General features: G+C 35.3%; 1 protein-coding gene across 1 annotated transcript in view; it reads left to right on the forward strand.

Annotated features, from left to right (window-relative positions):
• Nucleotides 1–332: 332 nt before the first annotated feature.
• LOC123545601 (plexin A3-like) overlaps nucleotides 333–23758 on the forward strand; it is a 264006-nt gene continuing 240580 nt past the window's right edge. The window contains exons 1-3 of the mRNA XM_053543563.1: nucleotides 333–438; nucleotides 3404–4292; nucleotides 6459–6561. Of these exons, the coding sequence (XP_053399538.1) occupies nucleotides 429–438; nucleotides 3404–4292; nucleotides 6459–6561 (1002 nt within the window). The 5' untranslated portion in view covers nucleotides 333–428. The remainder of the gene's footprint in view (nucleotides 439–3403; nucleotides 4293–6458; nucleotides 6562–23758) is intronic.

Raw genomic sequence — 23758 nt, forward strand, 5'->3', positions numbered from 1 at the left:
AATTAGACATCTTAAACATTCTGAAAGTTTCCTTTCCTATCCATGGAGTCATTAAGAATACTTCTCATTCTAGATTTACAAAAATGTTGTTGACTTTGCTGTAATATTACAGATATTTCAAAGATTACATAAACTTTGAAAAGAACTTTTTAACGTGCAGCATTGTATGCTGTTCTTTCTGTTTGCACTTTGTATCATTTTAAACATGAAAAGTATAAATTATAGACATCCAGAATCTACTTATAACAGTAAATTGATTAGAGTATCACTTCCTTCAAATTTGAAGTGTCCTTATGTATAATCTTACGTCATATAATTTGCAAATGCAACAATTTTACTTAACAGAATTACAAACGCGACTTCTGTTTGTTTGAGGGGATTTCTTGTTTGTGGTGGAATTATTGTAATTTACAGTGAATGCTGAATTGATGCACTTAGGTATGTACTCTGATTATTCGTATAATAGTAAAAATCTGTATCTAAATTCATTGAACTGCGAATGTAGGCTCGTGCATTTTAAATATGGTGGAAAATAAATTTAGCTATTTCATGACAGCAAAAATCAAATAGGCACTGTCATTGCAATTAAGATATTGCAAATTGATTTATGTATGGATGTATACTTTTATAAGGTTTTGCAGAACTGGTCGGGCACTGGCATCAGACCAGAAAGAAAAAGCCACTGTAAATATATTATGTTCCCAATAACGAGACATTGTGTTTTGCACAATACCCAGACCTCTGGCTCAAGGTTAAGGTCACATTTGAAGGTCAAAAGTTAACATTGATCTTTCCTGTCAAGTCTGTAGAATATTTTGATGTATCATGTTTACCCAATTAAAGTATTTTCTACAGAATTACTTCCCTTTAATATAAGATTTCTGAGACCTTTTCTCATATTTTCCCACCAATTTCAAACTGAAATGTTATCAAAATTGAAATTAAATACTTTTTATATATTTTATAGATGTTATAAGGAGTCAACAACTGAAAATATTTTAATCCAAACATTGTGATATAACATACTGTATATATAGTACAATATTGTTTATACATTATAGACAGATATAAGATCATTATGTTATACTGCAATAATAGAGAAAATTAGTTGCCTTCCAGTTGGGGATTTGTATTGCATGGCACAATACTTAATTCACTTTTTTACACTATCCTGTCTAACTTCTTTGAAATGGGTAAATGCGAAAGCGAGGTCGCGAAAAAATGCCCACCCGCTTACGGTGAAATATAAGAAATGTAAAATACGCATTACATAAGGAACATGCCGATTTTTTTATTCAACAAAATGTCGAAACGGAACCATGTAACTTCATCTTAGGCGCATTCCACCTTAACTCAATAGGGAAAGCGCAGATCTACAGATCGCGGGGTTGAGAGTTCGATCCCCGGGCGGGGCGCATGTTCTCCGTGACGATTTGATTGAAAAAAACATTGTGTCGGAAATCATTCCTCCTCCACATCTGATTCATGCGGGGAAGTTAGCACTTTATTGCGGAGAACAGGTTTGTACTTGTACAGAATCCAGGAACTGTGGTTAGGTCACCTGCCCGCCGTTACATAACTGAAATATTTTTGTCGAAAACTGGCGTTAAACCCGAAACAAACAAACAAGCACCACTGCACCAAAAAGTGGAATTTACTTCTAAATTAAATTTTCTTAGATTTCGTGTGTAAAATATAATTCCCAGTTACTGCAAGTAAATTTGAAGTAAACTTGTTTTAAGTATATTTCAAATGCAGGTAAATCTCTTACAACGTAAATTCCAGTATACTTTATATCTCACATTTACTTGAAATTAAATCTGTTAAAAATGAAGCATGTACAAACTCCAACTGAATATCGGACATTCAGGCGTGATGGCTATGATTTCTTCAAATTTTGATCCATATAAGGGAAGTAATTGAATAACAATGTAATTATACAAGTTTTATTCAACATAAATTTGATGAGATTAACCGATGTGGTAACCTCATGGACACGAGGCACTTAGAGACATTCTGAACTATCCACTCTTGTCGGACACCCACCCCAACCCCCTTATCTTCATGGCATTAAATTTTAATTCAATGTCCTTCACATTGACTTGAGTTAAGACTCTCTAAATTCATATAAATTCCCTATCATTTCATTAATTTCGGGATTGTGTGAAATTTTGGTTAATTAAATTTCTTTTTATACTGACATTTTGTAAAATTTGGTCAATGGCATTCAAAATTTACTTGCATGGAGATCCACTAAATTCATATAAATTATCAGATTTATTGTCCTAAAGTTACCATTAAATCAGAAATTTCATAATATTTAAGAGCTCTACATATAAACTATAAGTGAAGCGGGGTACCCATGATATATTTGGCTGGAGCTCTAGACTGGTTTTTAGCCACCGACAGTCCCTTAGCGGTGCCCCACAGTGTTGTTTTGTCCTACTTCTCTGTTTGTTTTGCGTTGTGTATGAGTGTGTATCTCATATATATATATTACAATACATTTTTGATATACATGTGTGTGTGTGTGCGTGTGTGTGTGCGTACGTGTGTGTGTGTGTGTGCGTGCGTGCGTGCGTGCGTGCGTGTTTTGATCTTGTGCGGAGTCAATGTTTACACTGCAGTGGTTCCACTTGACCCAGCACCCACACCCATTTTTCTACCCTATACCCATTTTTGCATCTTGAATGTTATTAAAATGTACTTGATGAATTTTTTAAGCCAACCGTATGCTATATCATTCCACTACAGTTTCTATTTGTTGCGGGCCTACCTTGCGATGCATGCCTGCTCGTCTTTGCCTGTGCTCTGTGCTTCCGGGAAATCTACTCTTACCTTTCAAACCACAGGCATACTACAAAACGTACAAAACAGTTAAGAATATGTTGTTTTATTTCATTTTCTCATGCCCTCTTCACGTCAAGTGCTAGAACTCTGATTAATATTGTGATGTTAATGAGCAACGCAATAACTTTGTTCTGGACGAAACTAGCGAGGTCTATGATCTAACTTGCTGACCAGTTCACTTAGTTTTTTTTATCAGAATTGTATCAACCACAAACACAATTATGGTTTCTTCTATCTATATTTTTAATATTTAGGTTTCCATTTACACAGTTACACCACTAAGGCGAAAGAATGTTTGTTTTGCAAAGACAATGCATGTCTTTCAATGCGAAATTAATTATGAATTAACTGACAAAGGGTTTTGCGAAAAAGTATGAGAAATGTACACATGAAGTAAAATATTTAAACGGACCTGCAGTTGTAACTGTTTATAACGAAACTATAACGAAACTTGAATCAACATTATTTATGTATTACTGGTCAGTGCGAGTTAAATGTGCCAATCTTAAAAGAGCTCACCTTGTTTTATAGTTTTATTACATTTTTGTTTCAGATGTCGTAATGATGAGTGTGTTAATGAGATTGGTGAGCATGGTTTGCTGTGCTTTGTCTGTAAAATGCTTACACAGTGAGCTCAAGTCCTGGTCCCCTGATGATTACAGCACATTACACAGTATGTTGCAGACAAGCAATGGACTGCGCTTGGTCATAACTGGGCAGACTGATGTATATAAAGTAGATGCTGTTAATTTCCAACTGCTTTCGAAATTAAACCAGAGTGGGATCTCAAATATGATACACAACAGAACAGCAACGGTTGATTACGTCACCGTATGTTCAAATCAAAGTGAATCCTGCTTGATCGTAGATCCCCTAGATAATTGTAAAGGAAACTTACGCGAGTTGAAGCCCCCAATAAAAATCGATGGAGTTTCAGCAATTATGATAACGAACACTAGAGGGGCCGAAGGAAATCAATATGAGGATTTTCTGTTTGTCGGATGTCCCCATGTTGAAGGTCAAGAAAAGCTTGGTGGTAGATGCACAGAACCTGGTATATCGTGGTATCTGAATAGTGGAAAAATTAAAAGCGATCCATGGTATGGGTTTAAATCGTACAATGACACTCCAGTTCTGACGGATAAGTACATTGATGCGTTTAGCGTGGACACGTATAGTGTGTTTTTCAGTTTACAAAGAGTCGTAGCAACGGGAACGAAAAGAAGTCGAATAGCCCAAGTGTGTCTATACATCGATCAGAAAGATGGAAATGACTCAACACCATACACGTATGCTGATATGCCGATTCAATGTGGACAATTAAAGGAAATTAGGGCGGTGAAGAAAGTCGTTTTTAAGACGAAAACGGTTTTTGTGGCTGTGTTTTCTGAGTCTAGTAAATCTGCTGTTTGTGTTTTTACAATGGAAGACATAGAAAAAATGTAGGTACCAATGATTAGTTTTGATAACATCAAAGGTTTAGGTTTATTTTTTTTTCTGCTAGACTTAGTATGTAACAAGCATTACATGTCAGGTTAAATGTTTTAAGACGTATTTTTCAGTTGATTATTAAAATGTTTTATTTAAAAACCATTTTGCCGTAGTCCTAGGACGTTTTTACATATCAAATGTGGTCGAGATAACAACATTGAATAACATACAATTGTCTATTTTCAACCAAAAACAAATCTTCCACAAATATTGCGAAATCAGGTTTAGAAGGAATGCTGTTTCTCTTTTTTTCGGGAGGGGGGGGGGGGGGGGGGGGGGGAGGCATTTGTTGTTGTTTCAACCCATTTAGACATAAACATAAGAGGTAGCGAAAAGTCCCCCTCATAATTAGCTTGAAACTAACTAGATCTGTCTGTAAAACGCATTGCCCATTAATCCGTAAAACACGGAGTTCTGATAAAATCTATCGTTGAGCAATCAACCCTATTTGTCTATAAGACTGAGCTCGAATATCAGTTACGTTCATCAATGAACACGTTTTCAAGACTCAATGTAGTCTAAACTCTGATTTTTCTTCCCGATGTACCGGCACTGTATATGGCGCTCAAACTAATCAACGAAAATACCCGATATTAAAAATTTGCATATCTGACACTCAGGTAAATACAATCTTGTGTATTATTTTATTGGCACTGAAGACAGTTCCAAAGAACGAAGTTTTTAATTGAGGAATTATTTTTCAATACATAATAAACTTTACTTTTATAAAATATATTTATTATTATTACAATTTGTTTATTTCATTTTATTTTGAATATGAAGAAAGTAATATTCATACGAATGAAGAAACACCATGTGCATTCAGGGAGTCAGGCAAAATAAATAGATGATGGTGTGCAATGGTACTAGAAAAAGTAAGCGTACTAAGCATTTCCTTCCCACACGGAAACAGATACGGACTCTGACTACGACGCTCATATAGGTGTTTTCTCAAACGCTTTATTAATAAACATCATAGGTAAATTTAAGTGCGCAAACATACATATTTAATATCACAAGTTTGCTTTATTTTATTCTGACAGCAGAATAATCATTAATTAATTCTTATGTGGCCGGGGTCATGTATGAACAATATACAGCCTCAGGAGTTCATTGGTTTATTGTAACATGGTGGTGGATTTTCAGTAAAAGATTAACGTAAGAGCCTGTAACAATAATAAAACTTATAAAAATAAGGACACAATACACATAAAACATTCTAAATGCATTCAATCAATTATCACTACAGGAAATCAAAATTACTATAATTGATATTAGAAAATAATAATTGCCAGAATCCTGTATTCAAGTATACACTTTATGTAGTTATAAATAAGTTATAAAACTTATCATAAATAAAGATTTATTTTAATCGGACCTGATTGCAAAATCAGTCCGTGTACTTAGAACAGCTGGAGAAGAATGCCCAAGAGATGTTAGTTTGGCGGAAATTAGATATTTCGCGGGGTTAGCAATGTTATGTGGGGTCAGGCACGTGAAATTTAGTGAACTCTCACTCACAATTCCTTTCTTTCCACCCTTGATAATAGTAACACAGTTAGGCATATACAAAGGTTAGACAGACAAATACGTATGACGCCACAGATCAATAACAAGGACAACACGATATTTACAGGGACGGATATTGGATGGTGCGCTGCATTGCATGTATCTAAAAGAATATAATGTTTGATCTACCATTAAAAACAAAGTTCCACCATAATATATAACCAGGGCTACACTTACATTTTACAGAATAAGTTCTAACTATAACAAGACCAACACAAGTATTTATAATGGATGGTAACAACTGTTTCGGTAGCCGCCATCACCTATTACTTTTTACATTTTTAAATCGGTCGTGGAATTTTCTACACAAACTCTGAATTTTCGCATTCGTTGATTACGTTTAAAACATTTTCTGCTTTCACCACATCTCTTTCTCGCAAACTTTGTAGCCTTATATATGCTTGGGTAAATCTTGTCATCAAGAAGAAAGGATTTGGTCTTGAAAATGTAGGTTTGTCTCAGCCATGAGCCAATATTGCTGGACTATTAATTTTTCTTATTGATGTCCACGTTTACTACTTTCACGATACTGTTTTGATATATTACAGGTTTGCTGAAAATATCAAAGACTGTTACAGGGGAATTCGTGTACCTGAAAATGAGGATTATGCCGACTTCCAGAATTCCGATGTCCCATGTAGTCGCAAAATTGTAAGTTTGCTTTACATTGGTGATTTATACTTTCAGTCATTGTTGGATAAGATGAAGGAAATGATAATAAATTGCTTCTTTCCAAAAACTGATATAAAAACATATACTGGTAGAAATTTACATAATTCGCTTTCTGCTTCGCAAAGATGGAAAAATCAATCTCTGTCTTTTTTGTCACGCCTCACACTTAATTTTATCTCTATAATTAAGTGAAGTTATTCCGCAACCATCATGTTGCAACTTGAAAGGTATTTAGCTGCCTATTTGTTACAATTTTCAACCGGATAATAGCAAAGAACACACTGGCCATAGCTTTCGCAGATGCGGTGGTTCCAACGCCGCGGCGGAGGAGGATTCGTCGCATAAGCGGTGGATAATATGGTCGGATGAATGTAATCGGTAAGTTTTCTAATGAGTTTTACCTTATTTTTTTCACCTTTAGCTGAAAACAACAAGAGAGGCAGGAGCCCACTTATGTACTTTTCAAGTCACAAACATTTGTTCAGTGCAATCTCTTGCCAATGATGTAAACACGTCTGTACAAATTGATGAGGGGCTGCCGTTTTCTGTAGAATTTGGATTTAAATTAAAGTATTCTTATAAAACGACCCCTGGTTAGGTTACGTTTGCATTATAGCGTAAGTATTGTACTATCAAGTACCAACTATTTCTTCGTAATCGCCGAATTGTCAATGCAGGAATATTAAATAATCTACCAAAAATAATTACAACGCAGGGGCGGTGGATACAGTTGCAACACATTACGCTGTGTCCGATTCCGTTAGTGACAATTTGGGACTTTTTACTTATCTAAACTGCACTTTTCCCGGGATTTTGACTTGAGTTTGACCATTGCATCATTCTGACACATGACAGCAGTAAAAACTCGATGTTTAGTTATAATTTTCAATTCATTTGCACCGTCTTTTCTTACTGTTGAAAACTTTACCAAGAATAACCTATACATCATGTTTTATAATTAAAAACGCATGCAAAATATTGCTGCATATTGTATGTTTATATGAACGCATGTTCCAAAATATAAACAAAATATCGAATGTTTAAAAAATTCTGACCCGATTCGATTTTTATATCATATACCTTACCATATACTAATGTACAATACATATGTAGACATATAACAATAGCATGTCATAAAAAATTGGTATTGAGCTGTTGCGTTACATGAATGTAAGTGTTTTTTTATAATTTGACTTACTTAACTTTACCTCTATAATATGCTTTTATTTTCGGGACTATATAACAGGATTTCAAACTGACAAGAAAGAAGTCAAGATTTCTTGTGTTAATACTGAAAATTGTTCGAAGAAACAGATTACCAACATCTTACATATAGAAAACCATGAGGCTAGAACTTCAATCACCTCTCAAAAGGTCTCAATCAAATATATATAAGAGACATTGATATATGATTTATTTTTGAGATGGTAACAATTCCTTTTTTCCTTCCGAACTCACGCTTACAGTGAATATGGGATATTACTCAATCAAAAACAATCGTAAAAGTTACAATAAAAAATGTCACTCTGTAACTAAACAACTGTTTGGTTATCTGCACGAGGTGATGACGACATAACAAACTTAATTAAATAAATACTAGTACTTAGTTCAAACGATGTTTACTTCCGCCTCACTCATCCGAATGACGCCATACTCCCGGTCTGATTGACGTATTTTTGCCAGTAATGAGTAGCTTTGATAATTAAAATGTTCTATGCGCTTCGCAAAAATGTTACAAAAAGGTGTGACAAAATTACAGAAATATTGCGAATTGCAATGATATATTTCACACTGCCATTTACACAATATGCGGCGTTTGACAACAAAAGTAATTTTTGAACAGCTCTCGTATGGCAGAAAGAAATTTCACGAAGGTTTAAAACAGAAAGCTGTTATTACTAACTATTTTCTTATTACACTGCACTCGGTTTTGGATCAGGATATGAAAAGTATTTTCAATTGTATAATACAAAGTTGTTCGATGTATTAGGCCTGTTTGCAGTAAATGAGAATGTTGATAAGAAATTTTAGATATTCGGCAATCGTGTTAAAGCTACAGTCACACATACGGATATGTCCGTACGTTGAGGTACGGTGCGGATGGGATTGGTCTGTGTGTTGGGGGGGGGGGGGGGGGGGGGGGTGAGGGGATTAGTACGGAACAGTACGTCTTAGTACAGGAATAATGGTAAAAAACGGGGAACAAACAAAACAATACAGGACGCGAATAAGTACAGATAGGTACGGGGTACTGCGTTGAATTACGTTTTACGGCGCTTGGCAACTGCCCAGCAGTTGGACGTTTCTGCGGTGAACTACGTTGAACTACGCTTGATTATGGGCAGCCTCGGATAACTACGTTCAGCTACGGCAAGGTACGTTTCAGTACGAATAACTACGTTTTAGTTTGTTTAACTACGATTGAATAAGTTTCAACCAAGATAGACTAAAGTCACGCTCAAATGGCTACGGATCGCTGAAACTTTGTGCATGTTCAAAAGCTGGAGAAACATGCAAGTTTGGGAAAAGTCTTGACTACGTTTTGACCAAGTGTTGGTACGGATTGACACTGATTACTACTTTGAGGTACGGCTCAGGTACGGATCGATACGGCTTACTTAGATTCTATCCGTGGCTAGATGTTACAACACACTAAATAGCTGTTCTTCTTTATTCTATATAAGATTGACATATTTCCAATGGCCGCAGCACACACCAGGACCCATTTTAAATGTCTGTAACTTACATTTTCTTGAAGAATATTTGAATATTGTCAGTGCTGAATGAAAATCAAAAGAAAAGTGGGGGTCATGTTTGATGCAAGAAAAATATTTTCAGTCAAACATAAAAACTGCAAAATCAGCTAAAAATGAGACCAAAAATTGTAGTGGTGGTGTACGATCTAAGTTTCCATGAAAAATTCTTTCATGTTGTTATTTCATTATAAAAATGCTACCTACATGTCAAGCAGAGATCTGTCATGTGATTTTAGCAAAAAAAAAAAAAAAAAAAAATGCAAACAAAATAAGGAAAATAGCTCTACAAATAAAAAAACTGAGGACTATTTGTATCCGCTATTATGCGATTCTTCTATTTAGTATCTGTATGCCTATAAGAAAAACTTTTTTCTCTGACATTGTGCCAGTTTCATTTGAAATGTACAAGCAACCTAAATGCATAAAAAATACAAGGTTGTAGCTTGATATCAACAGTTTCTAAGGTTTTATGGCATTTTCAGTGACATAAGACAACGCATCAGATTTTGTAAAAAATAGCGACATAATTTTCAAGCAGTTACTTTGAATATAGCCTTGTTTTGCCCTGTTTTGTCATTTTCTACTCTGATCTGCATACAAATTACACGTTTAGGTGGTAAAATGTGTTCACTCTTACCTCTGATTGCCAGAAATTAACAATCAGTAGCCTATAAATGTGCAGTTTTTGAAAAAAATACTCTCAAAACAGTGAAAATGTGTTATTTTTGGGTTTTATCCTCATGTTTGATGCAAGAAAAACATTTTCAGTCAAACATACAAACTGCAAAATCAGCTAGAAAATGAGACCCAAAATTGTAGTTGTGGTGTATTATCTAAGTTTCCATGAAAAATTCTGTCATGTTGTTATTTCATTATGAAAATGCTACCTACATGTCAAGCAGAGATCTGTCATCTGATTTTAGCAAAAAAAAAAATGCAAAGAAAATAAGGAAAATAGCTCTACAGAGCAAACAAAAAACAACTGAGGACTATTATGTATCCGCCATTATGCGATTACCATTTTTTTCGCGCTATTTTTCTTTTAAGTGTCTGTATGCTATTCGCGCCGTTTATGTGACTGGAGTATAATAAAGTTTGGTCTTTAAGCGGAACGACAAGCAAGTATCCGTGGCTGCTCAAAAAATATGTAAAACCGCTTTGCTCGCCCATGCTTAAAGTCTTTATTATTGTCATGCTTATTTATTTCATAGAATATGCGAGTGTCCTGCTACAATTTCATAAGTTCAAATAGGTACTGAATTAGTGAATTATATGTAATACCTGTTTATAGAATAAGGCAGACCTTTATCAAAAATATTAAAGTGTTATTTCATTATAAGACTATTTTCATAGTATTTTGTCATACATTTGTAGTACGTAACTTATATTCTGTTATTCATTATTTTCATATTTTTATCCCATATTAACTTTTTGAAACTTTGTCCTTAACCGTCGTATTACAATGTTATATTCCATGTTCTGCAATGAGCATATTGTAAGTTTTTGCCTAAATAAAATGTCTTGTACAAAAACAGTTCAACTGAATACACATAGCGATGTCCAAATGTCCTTCACTCTGTTTATTTCTTGCTCTACAGTTTCATCCGTGATGAAAGCATAAACAAGTTAATAAGCTCTCAAAGTAATGCATGGATACAAATTTTAAAGCAAAAATCATGAGGTAACGTGTTTTAGAATACCCAGTTCAATTTAGGCAATACCCAGTTCCAACTGAAATGATTGGGTAATATTCTATTTCACTCTGAAAACTTACCTGTTACTCTGCACAGTATGATATTAAATTGTTACCACATTTAACCAGTACGCACGTGTAGAATGAGACCAGTCATACAGCACAAACTATGGATAAGTTGTCCTGTAATAACATATACTACTTCTAAACGTTAGGTTGGTATGGCTATTTGGTGTCAGATTTATGTTATGGTCATAACCATGTCAAATCCCGGGAAAAGTGCACTTTAATTAATCTTAAATTCCAGAACTGAAGGAATTGGACACACCGTAATGCGTTGCAGCTGTATCCACCGCCCACTGCGTTGGAATCTGTTTTGGTCAATTATTCTATGTACCTGCACTAAAAGTTCCCTAATCACAAGGAAAGGGTTGTTGTTTGATAGTGTCATACTTACGTTATGATGCAAACGTAATCAGGGGTTGGTTTGTACAAAAGTGTAACCATTTTAATCGACATTCTACAAAATCAGCTAAGCCCGCCCGCTTAGCTCAGTAGGTAAGAGCGTTGGTCTACGGATCACGGGGTCGTGCGTTCGATCCTCGGGCGGGGCGTATGTTCTCCGTGACTATTTGATAAACGACATTGTGTCCTCCACCTCTGATTCATGTGGGGAAGTTGGCAGTTACTTGCGGAGAACAGGTTTGTACTGGTACAGAATCCAGGATCACTGGTTAGGTTCACTGCCCGCCGTTACATGACTGAAATACTGTTGAAAAACGGCGTTAAACCCAAAACAAACAAACACAAAAACACAATCAGCTGTCCCTCATCAAACTGTACAGAAGTGCTTACATTAACGGTTAAGAATTGTTATGAACAAGTGTTTGTGGCTGGAAGAGTATATATGTGGGCTCCTGCGTCACTTGTTGTTTCCAGCCAAACATGAAAAAATAAGATAAACTCATTAGGAAACTTACCGATGACAGTGGAAATACATTCACCCGGCCATATTATCCACCGCTTCTGCGACGAATCCTCCACGGCCGCGGCGTTGGAACCACCACATCTGCGAAAGCTATGGCCAGTGTGAAAGAATAGCTTTCAGAAAAGGTTGAGTTTTAGATAATATAATGATTAGTAATAGTAACGAAAAAGAAATGTTTTGGCCGATGCTAAATATCTCACTCTATATAATAACAGTTTAAATAAAAATGAAACGAGAGCTATCACTATCGTGATTTATACACCACTATTTCACTGACAGAGGAAATAAAACATTTTTTGCGTGGAATTTCTATGTTAACATAAGTAAGTTCAAATTAGTGGAAAAAGTTTCTCAAAAATATGAAGTTGAGGCAGCCAAAATTATTACTAAGTTGGAAGGGGTTAACTGAAGTGGCATTGACTTTGATGAATTCAATGAGTCAAGTTAGAACTTAACGGTAGATGTACAAGGCCCCAACTCTTCATGATAGATGCTATCAGGAGGTAGAATGTGTAGAGTATCTATCAGTGGTTCAAGCGAAAAAATATGCTTTTCGATGCAAAATTGCAAAAATTTAACATGTCTTAATGGCTGTAAAAGGTCTCCCCGTACTTGGATTCAGTGTTATATTTCGATCTTCTCAGATCGTTCAGCACGACTTTTATGTCGTGTTATTGGTACTGTTTAGTTTCTCAACATGACCGTTTCGGCCTGGGTGGTTCCAATACTCCCGCTTTCATAGCCTTGGGTATTGTATAATCACCCCGTGGATATGCTGCCTGCTTTTTAATTTTGTCTTTTGACAGTTCCTGTGATACGCAGGCTCAATAACCTCAGATCCCCTTCCTAAATTCCAGTTTGTTTAGTTCTGCCCATTGATTTCTCGTTTGGGGCAAACCCTTTACTTTATCTGGGGACCAAACGCCGCTGTCATGGAATTACACGCCCCAACACGTGTATCATTGAAGGTTCCATGTTCATCGCCGTTTGAATACATCTGCGGATGTAAAATTGCTTTTTATACTTTTAGCATGTGTAAATGTTGAGTTCTGCTCAACCCGGGGCTAGAGGACGTGGACGGTAGCATGCATTTCCACTACCGTCCATGAACAGGCTCAATCAAACCGAGCCTGCAGCATTTTCGTTTTTTCGTGTTGAGCGACCTGTGAAGTTTCCACTTTTCTCTATTTTGTTATATTTTCTGGTCCTTTGGGATCATGGAGTCCATTCAACATATGTGTAATAGAGTTCCGCTTAAGCAGGTGCTATGGGGCGTGAAAGGTGTTGCACATTCCATTACCTCTCATGAACAGACTCAATCAAACCGAGTCTGCTATTATTCTTCTTGGTTGCATTCTTTGCTTCCAAAGGTTCTTTTTACAGATTTTATTAACTATCACAACAGCAATCTTTAAGTGCCGAGTGGTGGCTGTAAAAGGTCTCCCCGTACTTAGATTCAGTGTTGTTATATTTTCTGGTCCTTTGGGATCATGGAGTCCATTCAACATATGTGTAATAGAGTTCCGCTTAAGCCGGTGCTAGGGGGCATGAGAGGTGTTGCACATTTCATTACCTCTTATGAACAGACTCAATCAAACCGAGTCTGTATTATTCTTCTTGGTTGCATTCTTTGCTTCCAAAGGATCTTTTTACAGATTTTATTATAGAGAAGTAACATTTCTTTAAAGTGAGTATCTTATTTCTTTACGCATCATATCAAATGAATATTAACTATGTATTACAGACTTCAACCAGGGGTTTATGACTGGTCAAGTTAAATAATTATTAAAGGGATAGTGGAGAAATACAACTACATTGGACGTTTCTCACTTCACTTTTTGTATGCCTTATTTCGGTCTAAACTACGTTGCATGATTAACAGTGCTTCATTTGATATGCTTAAAGAGGTAACGCCAGTTTATTTTACGTGTAAGCCAATATTGGTCTCTATCGGGTTTATTTATGACAATTTTGTGTCTATTTGGGTATTATTATTATTATTATTATACCAGATTTATATAGCGCCCTTTTCATGATCAATTTCACGTTCAAAGGCGCTTTACATAGTTCAAATGCAGCCGCACAAGGCGCATAATTCATCCTCTAGTACAGACACAGAGCGATCTGACCAGAGGGACAGAGTGAGACAAAGCCCCCACGACAGAGAGATCAGAAATCAGATACAGGCTTGCCCGGCTAACTTAGCCTAGCTCGTTGCGAATAGACAGCCTGGTTCTTTAACGTGTCCAGTGTATATCACTGACACACGCAAGGATTGCCTGGGTTCCTGACCAGTACACCTCTAGTTGGGTGGGAAACACTGAAAAGCGTTTCTGAAAATTCCGGAGTAGCTGCCGGGGATCGAACCCCCGACCTCAGGATTGGAAGGCCAGTGTTCAAACCACTGAGCTATCCGTACGTCCTAATGTATTGACAAAATATGGTCATTACAGTAATAATTCTTATTTATCTATTTATTTGGGTTTTACGGCGCACTAACACAGTATAGGTTATATGGCGCCAAACAGGACTACAAATTTTGGTTTCATATCTTATTTACATCGAAATAAAAACATGAAGTATGGAATCAATACTTGCATATCTGCTGGAATCACATAGTTACAGCAAAACCAAGTGTTAAGACCCTATTAGTCGCCTCTTACGATCATGCAAGGGTAAGGCAGTGGTTACAAATCTTTTCATACACAGATCGTCCTAGAACCACATGGGTCTACTAATAATCCTGACAGTCAAAATGAATAAACACAACTATCAAATTCTGAAAACAAACTGTCGGAAACAGTTCTTTATTCAGCTTTAAATAGCAGTACTTTCATACATCATTCTAGTAATCCTTCGATTCTATGATACATGTTCATATAGATATCAGCTTTTTATGCCTTAATGCGAAGCAGAACCTCTGTAGATTGTTTAAATCTAAGTGTTTTTGTTTACTGTGCATCTTCATGAAAGCTCACTGCTTTCACCATGTGACCATGGTATTCTTATTTTAAGTTTACAGCTTTTTATTTTGCGACTAGATTTACTCTGACTTCAAAGCAATCATTGTCTAGAACAAGATGTTTGTCCAAAGAACACTGAAACCCTCATTTCCTCCTGTGTGTAACACAAACCTTTAAGAACTTAAGTCAAGGACCATAACTTTGGTCTGGCTGAGTAAAATATCAACCAGAATATCAGATGCATAACTGCACATGCTATATAAAAGCCTGTTATGATTTTTTTCACTCAGGGTCAAATTTTGAGATACATGTGACACACACTTTTATGCCTTTAATGCATGTTATGACTATATCAAGGGCCATAACTCTAAACTGACCGGCAGAAGTTCCACACAAAACCCCAGGCCACAACTTCACATGCTGAATAATATTCCTATTAAGTTTCATGTTCCTAGGCCAAATATGTTATAATATACGTGCAACACAAACCTTTATGTATATTTTTGACTGTCAAGGGCCAAACTCTGGTCTAGCTTAGTGAAATCTCAAACAAGATATCAGGTGCACAACTTACCGTGCTCAATAACGTTTTGTAATGTTTCATAATCCTAGGTTAAACACTTTTAGATACATGCTTAACGAACGTTAAGACCCTCTTATGTATATTTTTGACTTAGTCATATGTCATACATTTGGTATGGCTCGTGAGATCCCAAATAAAATACCAGGTGCACATATTCTCGTACTGAACGACAATCCTGAGAGATTTGATGTTCCCGAGTCAAATGCTGTCTGAGATATGCACGACTCAAATTCAGACGGACGGACAGACGCACGGACAAGGGCAACTCTAAGTGTCTCTCCCCAACACCCCCAAATTTTTTGAAGGGAACTAAAATCTGAATGACTGGTTGCAAGACAAATGTATCTATAGACATTTCAATAATTTGCGTATATTGTATTGTGTTACCTTTCATAGCAATTTCTAAATTATAAGTCTTTGTTGTTCCTTTTTTTTCCAAAACTCCACTATTTCATGTCTTCCCGCCATTGCACAACAAACGTATGGCTTTTAAAAAACACATTTACAAATATAAAAATGAAGTGGGAAACTATCCTTTGTGAGACCATTTTATTGATTTATTGGTTAAATATTGTTTTTTATGTGTAGAGTCGCGAATACATGTAAATGGTGGAATTATAAACAATTGGAACAAAAAAGCCTTTTGATTTAGAAATTACAATGAAACGTTACACAACGCGAAATACATGCGATTATGCTTTTGTTAAGTAATGGTGAATCATTTTGAGACTATCTTTCAGGCTCAAAACAGTCGGGCAATTAAGTGGTAATCATAAAAATATCAATACAGTTATGTGGAGGCTGAGACACTTGATATAGTGGACGCAACTTGACCCCGATGGTTGACCTTTGCATTATAATACATAATGAGGTACAACTTATTAGTAAAAAGGAGTGTACGTAAAACACTTAATCTCTTTGCATTTAAAAAACACGAGCTGCACGAGAAAATGGAAATATAAATTTGTGTAAATATGAATTAGTGTATTGGAAAGTTAAAAAAAAATTAACTGTATACTGTATACAAACTAATTCCATATAATATATACGGCTACCCTAAGCACCCCCTTATTTCTACAATGAAATAATCGATATGAATAATCAGCCTAAGGTCAACCATCGCGGTCAAGTTGCGACTACTATAAAAGCAGTGAAATGTTTATTGCCTTTTTCACTCTAATATGTTAGTAAGCATACAGGATATCACATACTTTAGCATCTATGATAGTTCCTGCTTTCACGCAAACCTCTTTGGTAGCACACCATTTCAGCCAAATATCTAGGTAAAATATCTATGGTAGCACCTTTCCTCATCTTATACTTTTGGCGTCACTTTTTTTTCACCCAGCTATATAGAGAATCACCGTTTTCAACCAATTACTTTTTTCACACAATTTCTATGGTAGTATTTTTACGCCAAAACAAATGGGGTATCACCTTCTATTACCCAAATGTCTGTGTGGCACCTTTTTTTGAGCCAAAAATCTTGGATAGCATCTTCTGTTAAAAATACTCAGATTTGTTAAAGCCCAGACCACAAGAGCTAGGGGCGTGGTCACATTTCCCTATATGCATGAACTTAGAACTTTTAAATTCTTCTCGTAAAAGTCCCGATTTCATAATAATATATCAAGCTATTTCCTTGATAAACCTCTACTGAATAAATCTAATTTGTCAAAACCATGACCGTCGGAGAGCGAAATTATTTTTCCCTATATTTATGTAGTTAGAACATGTCAGAAACTGTTGTCCCGATTTTGAAAAAAAAGAAGATTTTTTCAAACATATGTTTCAAGGGTAATTCGTTACCTAAAAGACTGTTCGAAAAAAAACCAAGTCATTTCAAACGGTTTAAAAATATTCTCATCCGAAATCACCTTCCTATCTTTAAAATAGTTCAGTTTACTCCGATTCATCAAAAAATGTCGCTAGAATAAACTCTCTTACTTTCGGTCGACCGGTCAGTAGAACATTTGGGCTTTGATAAATAACTAATTTAAAATGTTTGGTCTCACAATACTTAGACTCCACAGGATGATTACCTCGGGTTTGAAGATGACTCCTATTGGTTTTGATTTAGTAGGTCTATGGTCAAGATTAGTGAAATTAAGTCTGAATATGGTCAATAACTATAGATCGATTTTGCCTACAGTTGTCAAACTTCATAGGATAATTGCCAATGATCAGTAAATGATCCTATTCGTTTTGGGGTAAGTAGGTCAGAGGTTAATGACGTAGTGACTTCGAGACTGAAAACGTTGTACGCTCAATAAATAGAGAATGTTTGGGCCTACAGTTGTCAGTCTTGATAGGATGATTGCCTGTGTTAAGCAGATAATCCCAGTTGTTCAAGGATTCAGTAAGCTAAATGTCAATGACACTGCGGACTTGATACTGAAAACGGTTTCCGCTCAATAACTCAGAACGCTTTAGTCCGCAGTCGTCAAACTTAGTAGGATGCTTGCCTGTGTTCAGTAGATGGGTCTTATTGTTTCATGTCAGTAGGTCTAAGGTCGGGTTCAGCGTGACCTCTAGAATGAAAACAATTTACACTTAGTTAGTAATAATGCTTTTGCGAAGAGTCGTCAAACTTTATAGGCATATTGTGTTCATTAACTAAGAACGCTTTGGCTTACAGTCGTCAAAAATCATAGGATGACTGTATGTGGTCAGTAGATGACTGTTAAAACGAAACAACTTAGAATGATTTGGCCTACAGTCGTAAAACTTCATAATATGATTGTCTGTGACGAGTACTTGGTGTACTTACTCTAATGTTATGGAGTTAGTAGGTCAAAAGTCAAAATGACTGAAAATGGTTTTCACTCGATACTTGAAGAACGTTTTGACTGTCGACTGTCAATCATCGTAGGATTGCTCCTTGTTGTAAGTACAATGTAGATAATTATCATTTTGTGTCCATGGTCATTTGTCCAAAGGTAACAGCATACAAAATTACATACCCATTTGCCTCCAAAAGGCCATAATGAGGCGGGCATATGTGTTTTAAAATCAGGTCTTCTTCTTCTTCTTATTCCTACACTCCTTCGTATCTCATCTTTGAAGATTATGTGTAGTTCTCATTTATATTTTATAAAAGATCAGCCCCATAATGCACATATTTCTCTAATTTTGCTGACAAATGAGAATATATGCCTTAGTTATTTAGTAACTTTTCTGCATTTGACAGTTTTTGGTATATTTTGGTAACAATCATGTTTCTATTATCTGCTGTCTTTATTATTGATCCGACACTGGTGTATCGTATGTAATAAGCTGTATGAACAATATCTATAATGTGATGCTTTCGAAGCAACAATAGCAGACTTGAGTCTGTTCATGAGAGGTTATGAAATATACATCACCCCTCGCGCCCCTTAGGACCGGCAAAAGAGGAATAATACAGATATATTGAATGGATTCCATGACCGAAATAATAAGAAAATACAACAAAACTTAATTCAAGTACGAAGAGATTTTGACAGCCACCACATTACACTTAAAGTCTGCTGATGTGATCATTAATAAAATCTATAAAAGGGGCCTTTGGAAGTTAGCTATGCTATATATGCATTATTTATGGATTTTTCTTCTTAAAATTTAGTCAAATCTGTCTTTTCTAGTTTACAGCATAAAACGTTTTGTTGAGTTTGTACAAATTTTCATTAACCTTTAGAAAACGCCATTCATTCTCAACATAAATTGTCATTGAAATTAAAGATCCAAATAGGTTGAGCCAACAACTTTTGATAGTAGTTCTGATACTAGCATACTTTATATCCATACTAATTATTTATACAGAATCAGTATATATAATAGAAAAGAACAAAATATCGTAAAAAATATAAAATGGCTTTACACGCTCACTTAGACTTTGTTAGATTCTAATAAAAATGACACAGACTAGTTTCGCCGTGAACGGCTCATCAGTGTATCTAAATATATAATAATAGAAGAAATGGTAATAACTAAATAGTTCTGACGTCAAAGCAACAACTGACTTAGCTTTGACCTATTGTAATCATGGGTTGCATACACACATTAGAATTCGAATAGCCGCAGAGCAGGGCTTTAAAGTAACATATAAGATATTTATTTTACAGAAAAACTGACATTAAGACCATCTCCTCATATTTCTGTAAATACTATATCAGAATTTGACGAACCTACGTGTTATCGCTCTGTGTATACCACGAGTGAACTAAAGCCCGCGCTAACTCATGTAAACTTCGTGCATAAGTTTAAACCAAAAGTAAAAAAGAAAAACAAAAAACAAAAACAAAAAACAAAAAAAAAAACAAAACAAACAAAAAACAAGAAAGAAAACCTTCAAGTACCAAAAAGAAAAATATACTTATGTATGTACATTATTGTTTAGTTTTTTTCCCAATCAAACAATGAAACAGACATGTCGAGAAAATGCTATTTACCATAAGAAAGAATCGTTTCTTATTCTCTATAAGTATTAAGTAATGAAAATGAAATGTAATTTGATTTATTTCTGCCTTTGAAATTCTGTTTTAATAAGTTGTGGAAGAAAACCTTACTGCTTGATTTAAAAGTTCTACAACAGCATGTATGCATTTTTTTTCACTTCTTTAAGAACTTAGTAAAATATGTATCATTCTTAAGGTCTCTCTAAATAAGTGAAGGAATTTCTTGAATTCTGGAGACGTCTTTAATTATAGTATATCATAAACAATTGTTCTTTTAAAAGGAAATCTAATTATGTTTTACAAAAACATTACAAATGTTTTACTTGTACTTTTCACTTTATGACTGGTATGAGAAACCCTTTACATCAAACATAACAAAATTTGCAATTTTTAATTCATCTGAGGTATACAAAACAGAAAATAGATTTTTTACTTCAATCTTCAAACTACAAAAGCCGAAGAGATTCATTCGGGAAAATGTCTAATCCCGTAATTACGAGATATCATTATTATAAGAAAATTATCCTTATCACATTACATCGAGATTTGTACTCTCATTACTACGGCTCCATGTCTCGCTTGTACGAGAAAACATTTCGTTATTTCAAAAAGTATATCGTTATTACGAAAAAAAAAATCGTTCTTATCGCGAAATTACGGGATATTCTATCATTATTACAAGACAACTACCCGTATACCCGTGTCACACAACTAAGAGATCTTTTCATGACGATTTCATATCAAGTTTTAGATTTTTTTCCATATATGATAGGGGCTTCCCCTCAGACAATTTCTTTTAAATTATGCAATTTTCCCCAAAAATTGACTTTTCGTCAGATTTTTTATTCCTCTTTGCCCAAATACCGAGCTTTTTACCCAAAATTACACCCTGGGTCCCTTCCCCTCCTGGTAAAAAACCCTGCAACGTTTTTTACGAGAAAATATTTCGTTTTTGCAATAAATACTTTCGTTAATACAAGAAATTGTATCGTCATGATAAGATCATTACGGTTAAATTTTCCGATAAATTAAATATTGAAACGTGTAGTACATTTTTAGAGCATTTTTCTTTGTCTTTGTAGTAGAAAGGTGAATTTGCACATTTCTGGGTAGGATTTTGATAAATGTCTTTTATGGCAAAAATAATGATAATAATAATAATTTTACACGAACACTGCATAAGAAATGTGGGTATGCAGCATTTGAAAAATAAAGGAAAATTATGTTTTTCTACATTACGTTGCCTATTTTCAGCTGAAAATGCAATACCAGGTGTATTTCTGAAATACTTTTCTATCAGTTTAGGGGTATACAAATAGGACTTTACTACTTTCTAACGGTTGAAGATTTAAACTATCTTTCTGTAAGTACTTTTGGCCTATTCTTTGATTTTCATTTAACTGATAATCTTGGGGCCGATTTTGGTCAAAGACATACGTTACCTTTCAAAATTTTAATTGCAGCTACAATTTCTGTAAAACGTTGCAGTTATGTTTCGAAACTTTTGAATTTCATAGGTTGATGTACTCACACCTCTTAGCGCACAAGGATTTTACTATACAAGTCCATTATTAACCTGTAACTGTCCACATAAAGTATCCATTATTTTAAGAATGGACAGTTACAGGTTAATAATGGACAGGTATTGTAAAATAATCATGTGTATAGAGCGGTATCGGCACAATAACCTATATAATGGACAAAACTAACAAAGGAATACGTAACAAGCGTGATTTAAGAGTTTACGATATATTTGGGCCATTCCATGAGAAGACCTGTAATACTGACAAAAAGTCAAATATGAGATAACAAAAATACTCATAAATAACATTCTTTCACCTTTCGTATCTGAAAATTTGAAATAATAATCTTCTCTATTTCAAGAGTTATAATGACTTTAAATAAGTCCTCCAGAGTATTTCAGACATGTCATTAAGAACGTCATGAAAGCTGTTAACGCCGACGGGAATAACGTGTATAGTCATTAATGAAAAAAAATTTGCATATCATTTACTAAACATTAAAATTTTGAATATTAAGGAACAGTTTAAAAAGATTTTACTGAAAAATAACTTAACCGTATATTTTTGTTTTCATCATGGGCCTTTTACCTACATACCTCTATATTTTCATAATACATGGGTCCTTTTGGACTTCCGTTGCCATGACAACCAAAATAATATTTATTTGATTTCCTAGCCATCCAGCTGGCTTAAGGAAGGTCGGTGGTTCTACCCAGGTGCCCGCTCGTGATGAAATAATGCACGGAGGGCACCTGGGGTCTTCCTCCACCATTAAAGCTGGAAAGTCGCCATATGACCTATCATGTGTCGGTGCGACGTTAAATCCGAAAAAAAAATTTGATTTCCTTTGCATAACTGTATTACAATATACATTTTTTTCTAGTTTCTGCACGAACATGATAAAAACAATGATTATTACTTATTATGCAATATTTATACGAGGATGGGATCAAAAGTAATGCCACTGGCTATTGATAACCGCTATTTTTAGCGCGAGTACAAAATTCACCCTCTGTACGTGTTTCCCGTTGTAATAGCTTTTAATCGACGTATAAACTATACATGTTACGTAGACACAATATCTCGCTCACAACTCACATTTGCACAAACCCTACTCGTAGGCGGTTAGGCAAAATGGTTGGTGAAAGTGTAAAAAATGCGAACGAAATCAGATCTGACATTAAGACTTGCGCTTCATTCAGAAGAGGTTCAAAGGACATTTATGCTGACATATGTGCTGTTTATGGTAGTAATGAAATGTCCTTTCATAGTTTGCAGATGGGTTAGGATTTATTTTGCTGGCGTGGAGTCTGTCAAAAATGAGCCTAAAACTGGTCGACCTAAGTTTGCAAGTAGTCCAAGGATTGTTGAAAAAATCAAACAAATAGTACTTTCTGACGCAAGATATACTTCTCAGCAAATTGCGGACATGGTTTGCATTTCAAAAGCATCTGTGTTGCGCATTCTGCGAAATATTTTGAAATTGAAGAAGAAAAGTGCTAGGTGGCTCCCGCATTTGCTCACTGATAATGCACGCGCGTTAAGATGGCGCGCAAGCTTTTGAAGAGGTTTCAAAGATACGATCAAAAACATTTATGAATGTAGTAACAGGTGATGAGTCTTGGATACATTTCTTCGAACCGCATCTAAAATTTAGTAACCGAGTATAGCTCACCAAAAATGCCAGAAGTGTGAAAAATATTATGTATGCCATATTTTTCACTACTAAAGGTCTCGCCATCCAGGTTCCTGTACCTAAAGGCAAGTCAATGAATGCCAAGTTTTATAAAAAAAAAAGTTCTTAAAAAGCTTATCAAGTACTTCCAGAAACGTCGACCAAAGACGGGTATCCGAGGCATCGATTTATTACATGACAACGCCTCGAGTCACAAGGCTGGGATTGTGACGTCGTTTTTGAATGAACAGGGACTAGAACGCCTACCCTATTCTCCGGATCTAGCCCCCTGTGACTTTTTCCTTTTCCCTCGTCTCAAGAAAAAACTTGCAGGCAGAAAATATAAATCCCGCCAAAAGTTGGGGGCCCCCATATTTAACCTCTTTAGTGATATACCTAAAAAAGACTATCAGAAAGCTTTGGATTAAAAGATTGAGACGTCGTGTATCTGTCAAAGGAGGTTACTTTGAAGGTTTGAAATAAAGATTTTCTTAATCCAACCTTTAGTTGTCATTTAACACCATTGGTTGCATTACTTTTGATCCCACCCTCGTATCAT

Source organism: Mercenaria mercenaria, chromosome 5 (genome assembly GCF_021730395.1).
Source record: "Mercenaria mercenaria strain notata chromosome 5, MADL_Memer_1, whole genome shotgun sequence".
Classification (NCBI taxonomy): Eukaryota; Metazoa; Mollusca; class Bivalvia; order Venerida; family Veneridae; genus Mercenaria; species Mercenaria mercenaria.